The following is a 21971-nucleotide window of genomic DNA, read 5'->3' as shown; positions in this document are numbered from 1 at the left end:
ACAGTATTTCTCCCAGGGTATAAAAAGAACGGTAGGGGCTGCCGCTGTGTGGGTAAAGCCTCTGCCTACAGTACCGGCATTTCATATGGGCACCGGTTCGAGTCTCGGCTGCTCCACTTCTGATCCAGCTTTCTGCTATGGGCTGGGAAGGCAGTAGAAGATGGCCCAAGTCCTTGGGCCCCTGCACCCACATGGGAGACCTGGAAGAAGCTCCTGGCTTCTGGCCTCAAATTGGCATAGCTCCAGCCGTTGTGGCCAATTGGGGAGTGAACCAGTGTACAGAAGGCCTCTCTCTATCTCTCTCTGCCTCTCCTTCTGTGTGTAACTCTGACTTTCAAATAAATAATTAAATCTTTAAAAAATAAATAAATAAAAAGAACAGTAAGGGGGATTTGGGGGCATGGGATAAGACTTAGTATTATCGCAATTTTTGTACTGTCTGAATTTTTACCATAGACATCTATTAGTTTTTCAGTTGACAAAAATAGAAAACAAATGTGAAAGATGCATGGGGGAAGCATCCTCCTGCCAAAGGTCCTATCAACTGGAAAGAGGACTTTCAATGCCTAAGGAACAGACTATGGCCTTGCTCTCGCCAGCATCCTGAGTATAGTTCAGAATGGGCGAGAATCAGTGCTGCAGGTTACTTTAGAAAAAAAGAAAGGGGCTCCTACTAAAAAGTGAAAATAAACAACTTATCTAAAAAATAAAATCTTTAAAAAAAAAAGTATGTATCTTAAGAAAATATTCCAAACCACACAAAGGCAGAAAAGGGAAGATTCAAATTTGGAAAAATTCCATCAGAGGAAGTCCCAATACTCACCACAGGACAGGAAGTTAGAAGACTTTCAAGACAAAGAAAAGAGCACCTCAGAAGTCCTCCTGCTACCCCTCAGGGCTGAGGACCTCCGACAGCCAGAGAAGACACAGCATCAGCTGTGATGTGGCTTGGCCGAAACATCCTGGAGATGGGAAACGCAGGGAACAGAGGGACAAGCAGGTAGCACTCTGCAAACCCAGGCTCTGAAGCAGCCTATGGGGCAGATGGCCTGGTCTCTTCAGGCAAGGTCGTGTCGTGTCGGGGGGAGGGGAATGCTAAAGAGAAATGGTTTTATATTAAGAGATTTAGGGATAATAAGCAAACAAGATGCGTGATTGTTGATTGGATCTTGCTTTGAGCAAACTCCAAAGTAGGATTGCTGATTGGCGTGGGGTTGGGGGGGTGCGAATGTGCACTGGTTCTTGGAGAGCTGCCCTGGGGGACGGTCAGAGGAGTGCATTCCACTGACATTAGAGCAAACCTGATTGAGGACACAGAATCCTATTCAGCGGCTCCAAGGCCTTGTTACTTAGCCGGGTTTGATGTAAACTTGGAATCAAAGAGTACACACGCACACTCTTTCATTCTGCAAACTAGCCTTCTCATTAAAATGGAATTACAGGAAATCAGAAAAATGCAAATAGCTCATTTGCATTCAGGTACTTTGTCACTTTGTAAATCCGGAGCTTTTTCATGTTTGCATGTGTTCAAGCTCAGTGAGATCACAAAGAACGGACAGAGGGTCCAGGCAAGTGTCACGCCCCTCCACCATCGAGGTTTCATTACAGCGCAATGCTCAGGCACAACGTAACTGCTCTTATTGGAACTTCGTACATGTTCACACTGAGCTTTAAGCTCACTGAATGATGTGAGGCCTTGATAATTAAGAGGCAGAGAACCACACAGAGCAAATGCACTGATTTACAGGTACAACATAAGGAGGCTGAGAGAGCAAAAGACACGCTCCTGTCATAAAAAAATAAGCTACTGCCAAAGTGTGTAAGCTTTCTACAAGTCTCCATAATTTGCTATTTATGTCTGTTAAGAAAACAATAGTTGCATGAACGTGCGTCTTAATAAAACCGGTTGACAGAATGACTTACACAGTGATTTTCCTGGGTACAACTTTGCCTGGGGGTAACCAGGGATCATTGTTTCATCTTTAGCTCTCAGATTTTCAAGTTCGTGCTTGATAATGAACTGACATTCTGCCATTGTGAGGAAATCATCATTGTTTTCTAAAATAAGACAAAAACTTCCAGTTATTTTTCTCAGTAATAATTATAGTGAAATTAAGAAATATTCTCATCACTGAAGATTATGGACATGATATAATCAATAAACACAAATAATCATAAAACTGGTAAATTAAATACAACATAAAACTCTTTACATATTTTATAAGGATTAAAAAAACATTAGGCCATCACGTAATACAAATCTTCAGTCTTCTTAACAGTTAGGACATAGCACGGTACACACATTCAACCAACATACTCCTGCTTGACCTCAGGTACCACCAATGACATGGCAGTATGATACCACAGCGGCCCTGCCTTCCTGGGTTCTTGCTAGAAAAAGAAAAGCTTCTCTTCTGGAACTCGCTCTGGAGCCTGAACAGAATTAACTGCGGCCACATTCAGCAGAGCAGAGTTCAGGAACTGAGGTTTCTAGAGGACCACACTCGCGTGTTTCTTACTATAAACCAATGAGTACTCATCATGGTTAGAATCAGACTGCAATAATTCATCTAAGCCACATGCATCCTTCTAATTCATGTTCTTTTTTTTTTTTTCTTTTTTTGACAGGCAGAGTGGATAGTGAGAGAGAGAGAGACAGATAGAAAGGTCTTCCTTTTTGCCGTTGGTTCACCCTCCAATGGCCGCTGCGGCTGGCGCATCTCACTGATCCGAAGCCAGGAGCCAGGTGCTTCTCCTGGTCTCCCATGCGGGTGCAGGGCCCAAGGACTTGGGCCATCCTCCACTGCCTTCCCGGGCCATAGCAGAGAGCTGGCCTGGAAGAGGGGCAACCGGGATAGAATCCGGCGCCCCAACCGGGACTAGAACCCGGTGTGCCAGCGCCGCAAGGTGGAGGATTAGCCTGTTAAGCCATGGTGCTGGCCCTAATTCATGTTCTTCTACTCCAGCAGTGGCAAGTAGGACCCGTGGGCCAAATGTGGCCTGCCATGTGCTGTTTTGCTTGTTTGGGATTTTGTGTGTGTGTGTGTGGCATACGAAACTTATTACTAACATGTTCTTCCCATCATAATGTATGATGTTGTCATCCTAGCTTGACCTGTGTGGTGGCCAGAGCTGCCTGACGCCTAGGGCACATAATAATAACAACAATAATAATGACTTAAGATGTTGGCCTCTCCTTCCTGCCTTTGCACAAGGCCAAAACAGACACACTGGCTCCTGTGACAACCTTCAAGTGGACCCCACCAAGTCACCAACACCAACACTTTGCCCTTTTCACCCAAATCCAGCAACGAAGGCTGTGAATCTTCTGCCATCCCTGATTGGCAGTCCCCTGACACACTTCCTAACGACTTCAATCCTTCCTTTTCCCAGCACAATTCCCTTTGCACAAAAGGTGCTGGCCGTCAGGGCTGTTCCCAGATGGGCTGTCTCTTACTGCCCATCACGGCCACTTCTGGCTCATCATTGACTGCGAGCTTCCTAGCGGGATGCAGACTGTGACACGCGACCATCCTGCTGGCCCACGGGCCCGAGCTGCACCACGGAAACACAACCTCACCTGCTAACCAACGCACTAAGACTGCTCCTTTCTGACAGCGCTGAGCCACTGCAACCGAGACCACATGGTCCCCAGAGCCCGTTTACTATTGGGTCCTTTGCTCAAACAGTGTGCTGGCCCTGAAGTATTTCACACAGACCTTCTGTATCAACAGGAAATCCGATTGAAACAGAGACCCACAGGCCTTACCGTGGAAACCTTTGAAGTTCTGCCGCGTTCCGTACGTGAAGGCTCGCATGGCGTCATCATTACACTCTTTCACCAGCCCCACGGCTTCTGCCCCCAGCAACAGCCTAATCCTGGAGGCACCCACGAGATACAAGTTCTGATTTTCCAGTGTTTCTTTTTCATACTTATTTAACAAGGGCCTAAACAGCAGCTGAGCACCTACAAAAACACAAAGAGGAGCACCAGCTTAGAGGCCAAAGTTTCAACAATGAGTACCTTCCAAACAGATCCAAGGTTCTGGATTGGTAGAAGGAAAAGAAGTTCTATTAATAACTTATATTTCTCTTCCAAGCAAAAAGGAAGTATACATTGGAGGTGGAGGTTTTTAAATAAATGCAAAAACTGGAAAATGCAGCAGTAACAGGCTTGCCATTTGCTCAAATGAGAAATGGATGCACAAATCTAACATTTATTAGCTCTGGGCATCAAACGGCAAAAGGATTCAGTTTGCTAACATAAACATAACAGAACGAAACTTAACCAAATTAATTAAAATATTTCTGCAAGAAAAGCCACACGTGTAATATCATTACATGGACTGCAACAAATGCTGTGAATGTGAACTACCAAAGAGGAAAGTGCAATGTAACTTTCCAGTGACTTATCCCATAATCTTCCACATTAAATTAGTTTTTCTTTAAGATTTAATTTATTTGAAAGTCAGAGTTACACACACACACACACAGAGAGAGGGAGAGAGAAAGGTCCTCTATCTGATGGTTCACTCCCCAGTTGGCAGCAATAGCTGGAGCTGTGCCAATCTGAAGCCAGGAGCTTCTTCCTGCTACACCTGCATGGGAGACCAGGAAGAAGCTCCTGGCTCCTGGTTTCCGATAGGCCCAGCTCTAGCCACTGCGGCCTTTTGGGGAGTGAGTCAGCGGATGTAAGCCCTCTCTGTCTCTCCCTCTGCCTGTAACTCTACCTCTCAAATAAATAAATAAATCTGAAAAAAAAAAAAAAAAAAAAAAAAAAAGTAGCCACAAGGCCCTCACCACAGCTAGACAGATGCTGGAACCATGCTCATGGATCTCCACAACTGTGAGCTACATAAATCTCTTTCCTTTATAAAGTACACAACTCGGGTATTTTGTAAAAGAACAGAAAATGGAGTAAGATAGATGGTAACAGCATAATGAACAGAGTTAATATTTCACTTACCTAATGGATCAATATATTAAGCTTAATGTATTATGATACCTTTGGCAGCGCAATTCACATTTGAGATACTAAAGGTTTTAATAACAAGTATATTCAATTTACAGAAAATAAAGATTTTTAAAACGATAAATGCAAAAACTACACCAACATGCTATTTTCCATTCTTCCTACTGTGGAGATGAAAAATTCGATCAATAAATAGAATGGTGAGTGAGTGACCAAGAAGGTGCCCTGCTCCGCTCAGCTCTCCTTTCAAAATCTCTGAGGAACAAGGTTGGCTGCAGGCGCCTCCTGCCATGCCGCTGGGTACCAACCCTCAAACCCAGGCCAAGCTTCCAGCATTGGCTGAGCATGGATGGAGGTTGCCCCGGAACAAGGCCATTGCCATGCAACACGGGTTTCCTTCACAGGACAACTGTGATCCCAACTGACTTTCTAAGCAAGCCGGAAGGCTCTCTGTGCCTAACTCACCATGATCTCACGACAAAGGTTCCCCTGTGTACCTCCTGGGCATCAAATTCTATCTTGGCATCTCTTGCTTGTTAGACTCAAACTGACAGTGAATGTGAGAATAAAGATGCCAGCATTCTATCTGGGCACTGGTTCCAGTCCAGGCTGTCCCATTTCTGATTCAGCTCCCTGCTAATGTGCCTGGAAATGCGGTACAAGATGGCCCAAATGCTTGGGCCTCTGCACCCACGTGGGAGACCTGGAAGAAGCTCCCGGCTTCAGATTGGCATAGCTTTGGCCATTGAGGCCATCTGGGGAGTGAACCAGTAGATTGAAGACCTTTCTCTTTTCTGTCTCTGCCTCTCTATCTCTGCCTTTCAAATAAATAAATCTTTAAAACAAACAAAAAACACAACACTTTCAGTATCTTCTCACTCACCTGAATGTACCTTCATAAAGGGCTATGACTTCCCAATTTGTTCATGTGATTCCTATGGTATTTCACGTCCCCAGGTAACACGCTGACAGAGCCATGAGTATTTTTTCATTCTTAAGCCATAAGCCTTGGGAGAAGAGGACTTACATGGCCCCCTTCACTGTTTCCAATCGCCATTCCTATCACCCCATTCTTACAGCAAGTTAAATCAGCCTTTCAGTGTCAACAAGGATCAGAACTTGCATTATGACTGCAAATACTGCTTCTGGCTAAGCTATGAATTTTTTGCTTCATTTTCCATTTTCCCAGAAGTTGCTAACTGCCTTGCTTTATCACTTGTAGCAACTCCCTGAGCTCTTGGCCAGCTGTCTATGGCCCGCCACACAGACATGAAAGGTGCCCCCACCAGCATCACCTCCTTGGAGAACTCCTTCACTCTGCCCTCATACCTGTTGACAGCTGGGTGGGTAGAGAACTCCAGATCTGAAGTCTTTGCTCCAGAAACAAAGCTATGCCATTGCTTTCCGGCTTCCAGTGTTTCTGTTAGGAAAGTTTGTTCCTTTATAACTGACCTCTTTTCTTTTTTTTTTTTTTTTTTTTTTTTCTGACAGGCAGAGTGGACAGTGAGAGAGAGAGACAGAAAGGTCTTCCTCCTCCGTTGGTTCACCCCTCAGTGGCCACTGTGGCCGGCATGCTGCGGCTGGCGTACCACGCTGATCCAAAGGCAGGAGACATGTGCTTCTCCTGGTCTCCCATGTGGGTGCAGTAACCAAGGACTTGGGCCATCCTCCACTGCACTCCCGGGCCACAGCAGAGAGCTGGACAGAAAAAGGAGTGGCCAGAACAGAATCCAACACCCCAACCGAGACTAGAACCCAGTGTGCCGGCACCACAGGTGGAGGATTGAGCCACGGCGCCAGCCGACCTCTTTTCTTTATCCTGTTAGTTGATTCAAGCTCTTCTGTCCCCAGGGTTCTGTCAACAAGGAGCCAAATGCATCCACTGAGCTAGATCCTGCTCAATCTGCAAACACCAGGCACCATTCTCGGGTGTTCCTGCAGTGCTCTGTTCCCCTCCACACCTCCTTTATCCAGCTGTGTACCTTCCGGACCAGTCCTCTGTTTTTCCTTCTCCTATTTCTCAATTCTTGACCTTTCTGGTCTTCTTTCTTCTGTCTTGGAGGGTTTTGTAAACAGTACTTATTATTACTTATTTGAAAAAGAGAAAGAGAGGGAGAGATCTTCAATCCACTAGTTCACTCCCCAAATGCCTGCAACAGGCACAGCTGGGCCAGGCCAAAGCCAGGAGCCAGGAACTCCATTCAGGTCCCCCACATGGGTGGCAGGGACCCAAGCACTTGACCTCCAAGGGTGCACATTAACAGGAAGCTGGAAAGGACACCAGAGCCAGGACTCAAACCCAGGCATTCTCCTGTGGGATGTGGGCATCAAGCACCTGCCCCCAATAATATCCTATCCTTGATTTATAGATGTGATAGCTTTCTGTAACTCAGAAAACCAAGACTTACACTCTGGTTTTCTTCTTTTGCTTCATCTGTTGCTTTAGTCTTAGCTTTCTGTTTCATGTTAGGGATTTTTCTCCGACAGCTCGTGGCCTTTGGTTGTATGCTCATGTCTAAGAACGATGTTCTAAAAGGGAAGTTCCAGGGCTTAGATGGAAATTATTAATGACACCTTTAATGCCAGATAAAGTCTGATCAAGTAATTTTCCATTGGCAACCTTCTGATGTCTGCAGCTTTGGGTATTTTGTTTTAAGCTGGTCATATTCTCCAGAGAAAGACTGTTCCATATGCTTCCTACGTGATTTGAATCTGCCTACTAATATTTTGGAAACTGATTTAGGTATGGGATTGGTGGGCTGGAGGAAAACGGAATGGAATTCAGTTCATACCTTGTTTTCAGTACACACTCTCTGGCCCCAACTGTGCAAAGAGCCCCCAGGCCAAAACGCACACCTGCCCTGCGAATCTCCCTCGGGGCTAGCAGAGTATGAAAGAATCCAAAGATCTAATGATTTCTTAAACAGACCTTAGTCCACCCTCTCTTCTTCTTGGGATTATTTTTATCTCCATCTCCAAACTCCCCCCACCCCCCACCTCCATGTCCCTGGTTCCCCAGTTTTCTGGATTATTCTGCAGTGTAAACCAGATTAGATCTTAAATTTTGCCCTTGTCATCCAAAGTTAGGACTTTCTGAAATCTGAGAAGTTAATTACTATTCACCCACCTGCTTTCTTGCCTATCAATATTTGTTGCTATTATAATTTTTCTTCTTTGCCAGTGTGGACTTACGTCTTTTAGCCATTTCTTTAAGTTATTTTTATTATCATTTGAATAACAGTCTGGAAGAAAACACAAGTAAACACAAGTACTAAATCTACCACCTTTACCTGGAAAACCGAGAACACCTTTTTGCAAAGTTGTTTTCTGCTCATCCGAGCCATGGAGAAAGATGCTCCTTCCCCACAACCTTTTCATTCTCCTATGTCTACAAATGCAAAAAAGAAGGCTAGGAATATAATGGAGTCTCTTGTGCTAAAATACTACACATCTCAAAAAGTAAACATTCTAGAGAAGAGACCCAGTCCAGTAAAATGCCTCAAATTTCAGCAAGCAAAATATCCTATTTTTAAGTTTCCTTTTGGTTCCATTGATTGAAAAAAAATAAAAATTCCACTTTGATTCAAAATTTTATTTTTAAGAAAGCACTACCAACCAGCACCATGGCTCACTTGGCTAATCCTCTGCCTGTGGCGCCGGCATCCCGGGTTCTAGTCCGGCTGGGGAGCTGGATTCTGTCCCGGTTGCTCCTCTTCCAGTCCAGCTCTCTGCTGTGGCCCGGTAAGGTAGTGAAGGATGGCCCAAGTGCTTGGGTCCTGCACCCGCATGGGAGACTAAGAGGAGGCACCTGGCTCCTGGCTTCGGATCGGCACAGCACACCAGCTGCAGCACGCCAGCCGTAGTGGCCATTTGGGGGGTGAACCAACAGAAAAGGAAGACCTTTCTCTCTCTCTGTCTAAATCTGCCTGTCAAAAAAAAGAAAGCACTACCATCTACAACCACCTTTTTTTTTTTGTAAGACCTAGCCCCTCTGAGGCCGGCGCCATGGCACAGGTTAATCCTCTACCTGCGGCGCCAGCATCCCATATGGGCGCTGGTTCTAGTCACGGCTGCTCCTCTTCCAATCCAGCTCTCTGCTGTGGCCCGGGAGGGCAGTGGAGGATGGCCCAAGTCCTTGGGCCTCTGAACCCGCATGGGAGACCAGGAAGAAGCTCCTGGCTTCGGATTGGCACAGCTCCTGCCGCTGAGGCCATTTGGGGAGTGAACCAGCGGATGGAAGATCTTTCTCTCAGTCTCTCCCTCTCTAACTCTACTTGTCAAATCAATAAATAATAAAATCTTAAAAAAAAAAAAAGATCAACAGAAAGAATATAGATTAAAAAAAAAAAAAAGATTTAGCCCCTTCAATAGAGGGCTGAGCTTTGGCATCGACCCTTGCCACTCCAAAAATCCCTGCCAACGTGTCACCCTGCCCTTCCACTCGCTATTACACTAAGTATGTAAGCGATTCCCTTGTGTGCACTGGGTATTGCTTTGTGACAGCTCTCTCACTAACACTTGCTTCTAGCCTAAACTCCTCTGACCTGGCATCAGGGTCTCCATCCCGACCACAACATCCTTGTAGGCAGAGGCCACCGGCATCTACCTCTTCCTTGGACCATAAACTTGACACATGAAGAGCGATCAATAGACACCTGCTCGTTCATGTGACAGGTATTTATTAGGCCCGTACTGTGCACCCAGCACTGTGCTGGGCCGTGCGTTGAAAGCTGTGAAGAAAACCACTCACGCTGCCACTCAAGTCTGATGTAGGTTTACAATCTAATGTTGAGTTAAGATCTAGTTCCAAGGCCGAGGGAGATAATAAAGGGCAGAGCAATGAACATTACTAAAAATATATAGATACATAGTAAAAATTGTGAATCATGCTTGAAATAGTTGGCGCTCTGCGTCCATACAACACGACACGCGGGACAACCATTTGCACAGCTTTCATAGCGTATCCAGTAATCTACGTAAGATGACTGAGAGTATATGGGAGAATGCTCAGAGTAACTCACAGATAGGAAGCCGTCTCAGACACAGACCATGAGCATCTGGGTACCCACACACTGAGGGACAGCGACACACGGTCACCCACTGGGTACCACCGATTTCACTCACCTCCATCCTTCTTTTTGGAAATAATTCTGTTCTTCAGCCATTCTTTGGTTTCTTCTTTGACATCCTGAGCAAGTTCTATGACTACCAAAGGTGTAAAAGAACTCTCCGAGGTATCCAGGGCTGATAAGGTCACTTTCATCGTGGACAAACTTGCTAAAAAATCAGAACAAAAAGCATGGTTACGATAGCAAAGAGAAATACACTACAGACAGTTGACATTTTCTCCTGATCACACCTCACGCTGGCTTCCCAGACCATGGCATAGTTCTCAGGACCCAGAGTGGTCATGTGACAGCCTCAACCAAAAGGTGCAAGCCAGACTTTGGAAAGAACAAATCCTTGCTGTAAGCAGCTCAGAACCTAGCACCAGCGACATCTGAGCAAACGAAGGGCAGCAGCCTACAACGTCCTCTTACATAAAAGGAACAAGAAAGCATTTACAAAGTGTATGGCTTTTTGACAATGGATGGTACTCTAAGTAGAGAAAACAGTACTTCCCCACAAAATGTTGATGAACAAATAGCCAGCAAGTCCAAAGAAATACAAGGGATCAGGTATGGCTGGAGCATTACCTCTGTGCAAGAAGCATGAGCTGGTATCTAACCTGGACCCCTGGTTACCAAGGAAATGGGCTTTGTCTAATCAATAATGGGAGTCACTAATTCATCATACGCAGGGCACTGATATATTCAGTATGGAACTATTACAGATCCCAGAAGGGTTAGCCTAGAGTACAGGGCCGTTACAATCATCTAGAAAGAGCTGATACTGGCCTGAACTGTAACAGTAGAGAGGTAAGGACATACTAGACCCAAAATCGACAGAAGCTGACAGCAGGACTGAATGGACAAGGCGAAATACAAAAAGGTTAGTGGGTAACACATTGTCAGACTATAATTGTGTGGAACTGTCTATGGCACCCATCTCAGCGAGAGGAGCTGCTATCATTTCCCCCAGAACCACAGTCTGATCCCAGGACACTTTAACTAAAAAGCAGAAGCCAAGACTCCCACTTCCGAGACAGCAGATGAGCAGGTGGGACAAAGCCTTCTGCTGACGACACCTGGACAACGCACAGAGACACCAGACACAACATCTGTCCTTAGCACACAGCACACCAAGGAAAAGGGTCAGCTAAAACCCCCGCATAAAGAATACTCCCTAAAGACAACAGTGCGCCGGGAGCCCTGAGCGGAGCTGAAGCTGAGGATCAGGAGACAAGCTAACGTGCATGAGAATGAAGAGAAACCACAGGTGCAGAAACATGCACAAGATCCAAACAACTAAGGTCACTGAACAAGACTTCTTTTTTTTTTTTTTTTAACAGGCAGAGTGGACACTGAGAGAAAGAAAAATGTCTTCCTTTTTGCTGTTGATTCACCCTCCAATGGCTGCCGCGGCCAGCGCACCATGCTGATCCGAAGCCAGGAGCCAGGTGCTTCTCCTGGTCTCCCATGGGGTGCAGGGCCCAAGGACTTGGGCCATCCTCCACTGCACTCCCGGGCCACAGCAGAGAGCTGGCCTGGAAGAGGGGCAACTGGGACAGAATCCAGCGCCCCAACCGGGACTAGAACCCGGTGTGCCGGTGCCGCAGGCAGAGGATTAGCCTATTGAGCTGCGGCACCCACCTAAACAACAAGACTTTAACTATCATGGTAAAAGAAGCAAAAGATTGAGAAGTATAGCTAAGAACTTAAAACTATTTTAATAGAATTCTAGAGTTTAAAAATATTAAGTCAAAATGAAGAACCTAAGGGAGGCTTTATGAAAAGTAGAATAAGCTAAACAGAAAAATAAATGAACTATGGTGTGCAGCAAACACTAGGACAAAGCCCTAACAGCAAAGAAAATACACAAAATAAAAACGCAGAGAATCTCGGGAAAAAAAGGATATATGAGGGCAAAAGCACTCTCTGAAGAGAAAACGATCAAGAATTTCCCCCTCCTCTTTAATTCTCCCTTAGTCAACACTCACTGCATACAAGATACTGTACCAGGTACCTATACACACATGTTCTTTCAATCCCTCTAATGGTCCTAAGACTTGCACTTTAAAAACGAAGAGGAAAATCAAATGAAGTTACTTTGGTAAGCACACAGGAAGCACAAAAGTTAATTTGCCATCTCATAGTGCTTAGAACCAGAGAAAAAGGGGCTGGCGCCGCGGCTCACTAGACTAATCCTCTGCCTGTGGTGCCAGCACCCCGGGTTCTAGTCCTGGTCGGAGTACCAGATTCTGTCCTGGTTGCTCCTCTTCCAGTCTAGCTCTCTGCTGTGGCCCGGGAAGGCAGTGGAGGATGGCCCAAGTGCTTGGGCCCTGCACCTGCATGGGAGACCAGGAAGAAGCACCTGGCTCCTGGCTTCGGATCGATGCAGCGCAACGACCATAGTGGCCATTTAGGAGGTGAACCTATGGAAAAAGGAAGACCTTTCTCTTTGTCTCTAACTCTGCCTGTCCAAAAAAAAAAAGAACTAAAGAAACTAGAGAAAAAGGAATCTTTAAATACAAACTTAATTTTGTTGGTTGTTAAACACTTTTATTCTATTCATTCATTCATTTATTATTTGGAAGGCAGAGACACACAGAGAAACAGACAAAGAGAGATCTCCCATCTGTTGATTCACTCCATGAAGTCTGGCAACAGCCAGGCCTGGGCCAGGCCAAACCAGGGACTGAGAATTCAATCCAGACTGCCAATATCGGTGGCAGGGACCCAAGTACTTGAGCCATTACCTGCTATCTCCCAGGGTGTGCATTAGCGGGAGGCTGCAATCAGGAATGGAACTAGAACTTGAACCCAGGCACTCTGATATGGGATAAGCAGCATTGCAGGTGTCATCTTAATGATTGTGCCAAATGCCTGCCCCAACCTTAATTTTGAACTGCCTGCCATACAATTCTTACTGATGATAAACTAAGAAAATTCAAGATAACTGGGGCCAGCGCTATGGTACAGCAAATTAAGCCACCAGCTGCAATGCCAGCACCCCATTTGGGGTTTCATGGTTTCTACACTTTCGATCAAGCTCCCTGCTACTGCACCTGGGAAAGCAGCAACAGATGACCCCTGTACCCATGTGGGAGACCCGGATGGAGTTCCAACCTTGGCTGTGGCAGCCATTGGAGGAGTGAAACAGCAAATGGCTAATTCTGCCTTTCCAATAAATAATCTTTAAAAAAAAAATAGAAAATTCAAGATACAATGACGTATCACAGATTCTTCTGGCCTAAGGCAAAATTATATGTACCAAAAACAAGCACCCAAATATTATTAATATAAACAAACAACAAATACTCGGCAGCCAGAATCAGGACCAGCTGAAGAAAACACTGACAATGAGCTTTCAACAAAGGAGCCTTGCTGACATTCTGGAGAATTCCAGTCCTCCACATGCACGTGCCTCAAGATGAATCTCTAGTGCCATTAGCCCGACTGCTAGCCAGACGTCTTAGCCGATGACTCAATGAGAGTCTTCAATGGTGGGAATCCTACGTTCACTGATGAATACTAAGTATCAGTAATTCCCAATCATCATAACGAGCTATTAATAAGCAGTCCTTACCACTCCCCCAGAGAAGCCACAGCGTCGGGATCAACTGTGGGAAACATCACAAGAATCCTGAGGCCTCGACTAGGGCTTTCGCTTCCCATCCTCTACCTAATCCTTTTTCGGTTCTGTCCCAGCCGCCCTCCCCTTCTTCGCCTGAGCCCAGGAGCAGGACTGGCTCGCCCGGCCTGCTGGAGCTGGGGGCACATCAGACTATATCCTAGCCAATGGGACGGGAACGGCAGTAGTGAATGCCCACTCCAGAGCAAGGCCTTGAAGGCAGTGGTCATGCCTCCTATCACGTTCTCTTCCCTCTTCCAGGAGGCCCTGGACGGTGAGACACAGGGCAAGAAGCCTGGCTCCCCAGATCACAGAGGGGAGTCGAGCTGCCCCCAGTCCAGAAAGCCTGCCTTGAGCTCTTAGGCCAATGACAAATGTACTACAATGAAGCCTATTAAACGTGCGGGATCTAAACAGTAATGCAGTTTAGCTTCCTCTGATTAGTACAGCTTCACTGTCTTGTTTTGTTTTAGTGTTACCATTGTGCCTTTTAGTACAAGCTAAGTACTATCAGAATGTAATGGTGGCTGGCCCCACAGCTCAATAGGCTAATCCTCCGCCTCCGGCGCCGGCACACCGGGTTCTAATCCCAGTTGGGGCGCTGGATTCTGTCCCGGTTTCTCCTCTTCCAGGCCAGCTCTCTGCTGTGGCCCAGGAAGGCAGTGGAGGATGGCCCAGGTGCCTGGGCCCTGCATCCCATGGGAGACCAGGAGAAGCATCTGGCTCCTGGCTTCAGATCAGCGCGGTGCGCCAGCTACAGCGGCCATTGGAGGGTGAACCAACGGCAAAAAGGAAAACCTTTCTCTCTGTCTCTCTCTCTCACTGTCTACTCTGCCTGTCCAAAAAAAAAAAAAAAAAAAAAAAAAAAGAATGTAATGGTTAGGAAGAGCTTCACGTCTACCTATAGGCAGCCCTAAATTCACACTCAATATCTCTTAGTTAAGTGGCCCTAGGCAATTTATTCATTCCCCTCCTTTTTTTTTTTTTTTTTTTAAAGATTTATTTATTTGAAAGGCAGAGTTACAGAGAGGGGGAAAGAGAAAGAGAGGTCTTCCATCTGCTGGTTCACTCCCCAAATGGCCACACCAGCCACAGCTGGGCCAATCCAAAGCCAGAAGCTTCCTCCGGGCCTCCCACATGGGCCATTCTCCGCTGCTTTCCCAGGCCATAGACAGAGAGCTGGATCAGAAGTGGAGCAGCCAGGACTTGAACAGGCACCCATATGGGATGCCAGCACCACAGGCGGAGGCTTAACCTACTACACTACAGCACCAGCCCCTACTCATCCTCTTCTGTAAGGTGGAAATAATAAAAACACAACCACAATGGCTTGGAGTCAAAGAAAAGAACAAAACACATGAACAGCATGGAGGTTCCTACAGAGCAGGCATGCAAAAAATGGTAACATTTTTACGTCCCTGGCTACTATTATCAGAGAAATTCTAATCAAGTCTGATCAAGTTTCCAGCTCAAAGCAACAAAAACAAGTATGATAAAAGTGACGGCGCAGTAACTGGCCATAGGCTGGACGAACTCTCTCTAGTGACCCATGACATACTCCAGACGCTCTGGCTGGAGCCGGTGTTCTGACACAGCAGGTTAAGTCCACATTCACGACTCCAGCGTCCTGTATGTGATCCAGCTCCTTGATAACATGCCTAGAAAAACAGAAGATGGGCCAAGAACTTGGGCCCCCGCCACCCATTTGGGAGACCCTGATAGTGCTCTGGGCACCTGGCTTCAGCCTGGCCCAGCCATTTGTGAAGTGAACCTGCAGAGAAAGATCTCTGTCTGCCCCTCCCTCTCTCTTTTCTCTCTGCCTTTCACTTGCTAACACTTTTAAGAACCACAGAAAATAAAACACTGATTTAAGTTCAAGGTAACCACAGACTCTCCCGGGCTGCAAGGATGCTGGACCCACGATGTCCCCCCAGCTCTGTAAGCTGCTTTCCCTTCTGGTGTCTCCTAGCACTCGCTGTAAAGTGTGTTCCTGACACAATCCCTGGACTTCTGCCTTCTCAACAATCTCCTGCCTTCAAATTCTAGCCTCTGTGCTCCTGTCTTGGAGATTTGTGTCTCCACTTGGGTCTTCTAAATGCAGCTGCGTCAGGCATTCCCACCGCTGCTGGGAACCGTCTCAAACCCCAGGATGAACTGACCCAACACTAAACACACAGACTTCTCCCCAACCCCCATCAGCCCTCTTCCCAGTTTCCCTTTCTCACTTACGCAGGGATACTTTTTTTTTTTTTTTTGAGTTTGAATTCCTTTGCACTTAAAATATTTTTCCAAGTTCTTGGGCATCTCCAAAAATACCTCAAGGCAAGGGGGGAGGGGAGGGAAAAGGAGCAGGAGTGAGAAAGCAGAGGCAGAGGCGAAGAGGGGGAGATCAGGGACACCACTTCTTAGCTGTTGCCAAGCTTGAGCAACACAGGCATCAACCTGGAGAGCCACAAACCCAGTCCATGGCTAAGGCCCAACAGCTTACTTCCTCTAACATGTTTTTATTTTTTATTTTTTTTCCTGCGAATCTCTCTCACCCAGTGATCCTCCTCATCCAGGGGCAACTTTCAGACTTCAGGCTCCCTCGTCCTAACGTGGTCCTTCAACTAAGTTTTAAAAAATCTCCAGAGTACAACCGCAAATCAATTCATGCACGTCATCACAAAGGAAGTCACCAGCGCCCAGTGACACGCAACACCTTTCCTTCCTGGGGCAGAAGTCAGAGTCTTGCAGCAATCCCCAAGTGGTTTGGCTTGGACCAGTCACCTCCTCTTTCTTTTTTTTTTTTTTTTTTTTTTTTGCCTCTAACAAGAGTGCAGATTTAGTTTGGGGAACACAGATCTCCTAAATCAATGCTGGACACATGGTATACTCCAAATGCATCAGGAGGCACTACGTAAAAGCATGGGCCAAAGCAAACACGCTGGGGTTCTGCAACGGCCATTAGATTATGCAGGATGTGCTACTCAACTGCAATTAGCTAACAATATGGCCAGTACAGTTCACGTACAAAGGGTTTGGATTATGAAAAGGGAGAAAACTGTTCTACAGAGGATATAAGGAAAACCAGCAATGGTGTGAGGACAAGACTGCCCTGACCGCAGCTGGAGGCTGTGTTTCATAAGCTGGAGCCACCAAAAGCCAACAACTGCTAGAGTCTACATCTGACCCGGGGTCGGTAAGGGCTCCCTGCAGGTTTGCAAGGGGAGGACTCTGTGTCAGAGTAACATCAATCTCAACAGACAAATTAAAGGTCAAGAATACAGACGTTCTTCATAGTACTCCTTGAATTCTCTCAAACAATTACAACACTAATCTACCAGTAGAATCTAAAGGTGCAGCTTTATCACCTTCCAAAATAGGAATATCAAACACAACCAACCTTGATCATGCACTTTTTTTTTTTTTTTTTTTTTTTACAGGCAGAGTGGACAGTGAGAGAGAGACAGAGAGAAAGGTCTTCCTTTTGCCGTTGGTTCACCCTCCAATGGCCGCCGTGGTAGGCACGCTGTGGCCGGCGCACCGCGCTGATCCGATGGCAGGAGCCAGGTGCTTCTCCTGGTCTCCCATGGGGTGCAAGGCCCAAGGACTTGGGCCATCCTCCACTGCACTCCCGGGCCATAGCAGAGAGCTGGCCTGGAAGAGGGGCAACCGGGACAGGATCGGTGCCCCGACCGGGACTAGAACCCGGTGTGCCGGCGCCGCAAGGTGGAGGATTAGCCTAGTGAGCCACGGCGCCGGCCTGATCATGCACTTATTAATAATGAGCCAGGCAGGGACAGACTCTGAGGGGATGGGCAAAAAAGCATCTGTCTTCCCCCAGGGGAGCCCCCAGTCCAGGAGCAGGTGTACATCAAGTCATCCCGGCCCTGGGCCAGGTGTGCTGATGGGGGCAGGGCAGCATCAGCAGGAGCCATCAGTTGGGTGGGAAGGGACACTAAGAAGCTGAAAGCCTTCAGCTTGCCATACTCGACTCTAGGCTTCGTGTCTGGGACATGGCAAGAGCTGTGAACGGAGAAATTGCAAAGCGGGAAAGAGTGGTTAAGTGGAAGGAGACAAAGTCTTCAGCTAGTCTATTTGTGGATTCACATCAAAGGTCAAACTTTCCAGACATTTCCGCATTGTCTGGTATCAACTGTAAGATGCCCCACTTGTTAATAATTACTGGGTCATAAAACAATTTTGCTGAGAAATGGAAAACAAGTTCCTAATCTAAAGATACGGGGGCAGGTGTTTGGCCCACGCAGTGAAGGCACTGGTTAAGACTCTCAGTACCACGGAGTACCTGGTATGCTCCAGGTACCAGCTCCTGACTGCAGACCCTGGGACTGGTGACAGCTCAGCTAATTGCCTGCCACCTACATGGAAGGCCCGGATTGAGTTCCCAGCTCCCTACTTCAGGCCTGCTCCAGGCCTGGCCATTGTGGGATTTGGGGAGTGAACCAAGAGATGGGAGTGTGCTCTTTGTCCCTTAATTCCTTCATGGCAAATAATTTAAAAAAAAAAATTAAGTTTCTAAAAATTTTTCTGGGGCCAGCATCATGGCATAGTGTGTAAAAGCCACCACTTGCATTGCCAGCATCCCATATGGGCACCGGTTCAAGTCCTGGCTGCTCCACTTCCGATCCAGCTCTCAGCTATTGCCTGAGAAGGCAGTGGAAGATGGCCCAAGTTCTTGGGCCCCTGCACTCATGTGGGAGACCAGGAGGAAGCTTCTTGCTCCTGGCTTCAGATCGGCTCAGCTCTGGCTATTGCGGCCATTTGGGGAGTGAACCTGCAGATGGAAGACCTCTCCCTCTCTCTCTAACTCTGCCTTTCAAATAAATACATAAATTTTTTTAAAAAAATTATGAACACTAAAAACTCACAATAAATACTCGCTGATTTAATGTCATTTGAGATACCATATGAAATTAATTATGCAAGCCACACCTTAGTAATATTTGCAATGTGTGAAGGACAAGAGCTACTAACCCCAATATACAGCATTCTTACAAATCAGCAACAAAAAATACAAAATTATGAAAACACAACTCACCCAAGAAACATGTTAACATGCATTTGAAAAGATATCCAACGTTAAGAATAAAAGAGATGTAAAGTAACAAGATTTTTTTTTTCCTTTTTAAATTGACAAAGCTAGGGAGGCACTGTACCTCAGCAACTTAAACCACTGCTTGGGATTAACCTACGGCGCCACAGTGCAGGCCCCGAGCTGGTAGTTTTCACGACCACACAGACAGGGGTCTGTATTTCTAAAATAATATAGAATTCCTATATTTTCAATAGTATATGCAAAATACACATTTTAGTTAACTGAGGTCCAATGATATTTAAAAAAAAAAGGGGGGGGGTGGCGCTATAGTGTAGCAGGTAAAGCCACCGCCCACAGTGCCGGCATCACATATGGGCGCCGGTTAAAGTCCCGGCTGCTCCACTTCCAATCCAGCTCTCAGGTGTGGCCTGGGAAAGCAGTGTAACATGGCCAGGTCCTTGGGCCCCTGCACCCATGTGGGAGACCCAGAAGAGAGAGGCTCCAGGCTCCTGGCTTTGGATCGGTGCAGCTCCGGACATTGCAGCCAATTGGGGAGTGAACCAGCGGACTGAAGCTCTCTCCCTCTCTGCCTCTCCTTCTGTGTGTAACTCTGACTTACAAACAAATAAATCTTTAGAATAAGGAAAAAAACTATAGAAGATACTTTGCTTTATTTATCAGATTGAAGCCATGTCAATCTTATATAAAAGCCACATGGCTTTAAAAATGGTTTTAAGCAAAAGTTAATGAAATGCCTTCTGCTTAACAACAAGACATAATGGGACTCGGGATATAAGCACATTTCCTCACTCTTATCCACAAAACAACTGCCTCCTCTTCAGAAAGTAACACTGGCCTTGCTATAGCCTTGCAGCGTGTTTCAGACCAATCAAGATCTCACGTCTGGAGCCAACACTATGGCGTCGTAGGCTAAGGCACCAGTTCTTGTCCAAGCTGCTCCTCTTCCACTCCAGCTCTCTGCTGATGAGCTGGGAAGGCAGTGGAGGATGGCCCAAGTGCATGGGTCCCTGCACCCGTGTGGGAGACCAGGAAAAAGCTCCTGGCTTTGGATCAGCGCCGCTCCAGCCGTTGTGGCCATGTAGGGAGTGAACCAGCAGATGGGAGACCTTGCTCTCTGTGTCTAACCAAGTGTCAACTGCTTGAATTCTGCCCCAGCAGTGTGAACTGGGAAGGCTGCCTGCTGCTCCTCTGGAGCGGAGCTGCCCCCTACAGGCTCAGAGACCTCAGATGATCTTGTAGGTGTGAGACTGCTGGTGGCACAGGAAGGATCAACTCGGCTCCCCTCTTGCCTGTTTTCAGCTGCTCTGTGCTTGTGCCGCCCACTGGACCACAGTAGCCTTACAGGCCAGAGCACTAAGAGGCCACAGCACCCTACACCAGCATAGTCACAGGCCACATCACCCAAAAAGCAGGCTCCTCCTCCTGTCCCTTTAACCTCACCCAGGGGTGCCCTCTGCCCAGGAAATCCCTGGCCCCATATGGTAATCCCACCTCAGTGTGGGGTCTCCTCCAGGGATCCCTGTCACTGCCTTAATGGGGGATTCCTGCCCTCTGTTGTGCTAACAGAAGGCAGCTGACGGACTAGGCAGGCTTTCACCTCGCAAGTGACACCCAGGCATGATCCAGTCTCCCTTCTCCCACTAGCTGCCCCAGCGGTGCGAATATGGAGCAGGAGGAAGAAATCTGTGGAAAAAAGAAGCCTCATGGCGACCTTGGCCAACAATGAGGCGCAGGTGTAGCCGGAACCTTATTATTCTAGCTGGAGCCAATGTCAAAGCAAAGAATCATTCAGCAGACTTCCTGGGCACACTGGAGGGTGCAACTCCAAGGTCTAGAGCACTGAGGTCCCTCCTAGACCCTGGGCACAGGATCAGGAGATAACCATGCCAAAGCAGCATGGAATTTTTAAAACAGACAGCTATCCTAAATTCTGTTCTTCCTCATGGGTTCAATCACACACAGGGCCAAAGAGACATTAAGAGAGGAAGCAGAGTCTTGTGGCTTTTACACTGGCCACTGGATCGCTGGTCTGCAAGAAGAAACTCCAGACCATGGCGCTCAAGATGCAAAGAAATACACTTAGAGGGTGTCAGCAGCATGGTGTTTTAACTAAGCACAAGAAAAGAATAATGTTGGCCGGCGCCGCGGCTCACTAGGCTAATCCTCCGCCTGCAGCACTGGCACACTGAGTTCTAGTCCTGGTCGGGGCGCCGGATTCTGTCCCGGTTGCCCCTCTTCCAGTCCAGCTCTCTGCTGTGGCCCGGGAGTGCAGTGGAGGATGGCCCAGGTGCTTGGGCCCTGCACCTGCGTGGGAAACCAGGAGAAGTACCTGGCTCCTGGCTTCGGATCAGCGCAACGTGCCAGCCGCAGCGGCCATTGGAGGGTGAACCAATGGTAAAGGAAGACCTTTCTCCCTCTCTCTCTCTCACTGTCCACTCTGCCTGTCAAAAAGAAAGAAAGAAAGAAAGAAAGAAAGAAAGAAAGGAAGGAAGAAAGAAAGGAAGAAAGAAAAGAATGCTTTCTTGATTTGAGAGATTATTCTCTTGCAGAGTTTGGGTTAAAAAAGAAGTCAATGGGATTATCAAGAATCCGAAGACTAAGAAGGAAACGCGCCAGGAGAAACATGAAAGAGAACAGCAAACATTCACTAAGAGACAAATGAAAGGTTGCAGGGATGAAGCTGGAAGACAAGAGGGAGTTCCTTGGAGAAAACTAAGAATTACAAAGGTCAGAGTTCAAAGGGGGCCAGGATGCCCCAGAGGGTCTGAGTAGGAGCTGGCCCCCACTTCCAGGCCTCTGTGTAGACCCTGCAGGCAGGTAGTTAACCACGGCCGCAGGTGTGGGAGCCTCCATCCTGGAGAGTCCTACTGTAACAGAACAGAGTGGAAAACCCCCCAGCACTGCACACACCACCCTCACCCGAGATCCTCAGTGACAAAGACAAAAACGCAGAGGCTCCTTTCCCCGAGGGAAGACCACTAGGGACTTAGGTCTCCTCAACGCTGCTGGATGACACACAGGACACCAAAGACAACCTCGCCATGAAAGCGAGAGACCAGGCCAGAGCGGATGCACAGGGCCAGATCTGCCCAGGGTCACACAGCTGAGTCTCCCCACGGCAACCCCAGGGAGGACACACAGGGTGTTATTTTTTTTTTTTTAAAGATTTATTTATTTGAAAGTCAGAGTTACACAGAGAGAGGAGAG

The 21971-nt window shown here is 47.1% G+C and overlaps 1 protein-coding gene across 1 annotated transcript in view; it reads right to left on the bottom strand.

The window, feature by feature from the left end:
* The window catches only part of ANO10 (anoctamin 10), a 198596-nt gene that overhangs the window by 173871 nt on the left and 2754 nt on the right, over positions 1-21971 (bottom strand). The window contains exons 2-4 of the mRNA XM_062200614.1: positions 10097-10249; positions 3770-3967; positions 1924-2058 (exon numbers count right to left, since the gene is read on the bottom strand). Coding sequence (XP_062056598.1) covers positions 1924-2058; positions 3770-3967; positions 10097-10235 — 472 coding nt within the window. The 5' untranslated portion in view covers positions 10236-10249. The remainder of the gene's footprint in view (positions 1-1923; positions 2059-3769; positions 3968-10096; positions 10250-21971) is intronic.

Source organism: Lepus europaeus, chromosome 9, assembly GCF_033115175.1.
Source record: "Lepus europaeus isolate LE1 chromosome 9, mLepTim1.pri, whole genome shotgun sequence".
In the NCBI taxonomy this organism is placed as follows: domain Eukaryota; kingdom Metazoa; phylum Chordata; class Mammalia; order Lagomorpha; family Leporidae; genus Lepus; species Lepus europaeus.
Note: the sequence above shows the minus strand (reverse complement) of the source record. Positions and strands in the feature narration are given on the sequence as shown.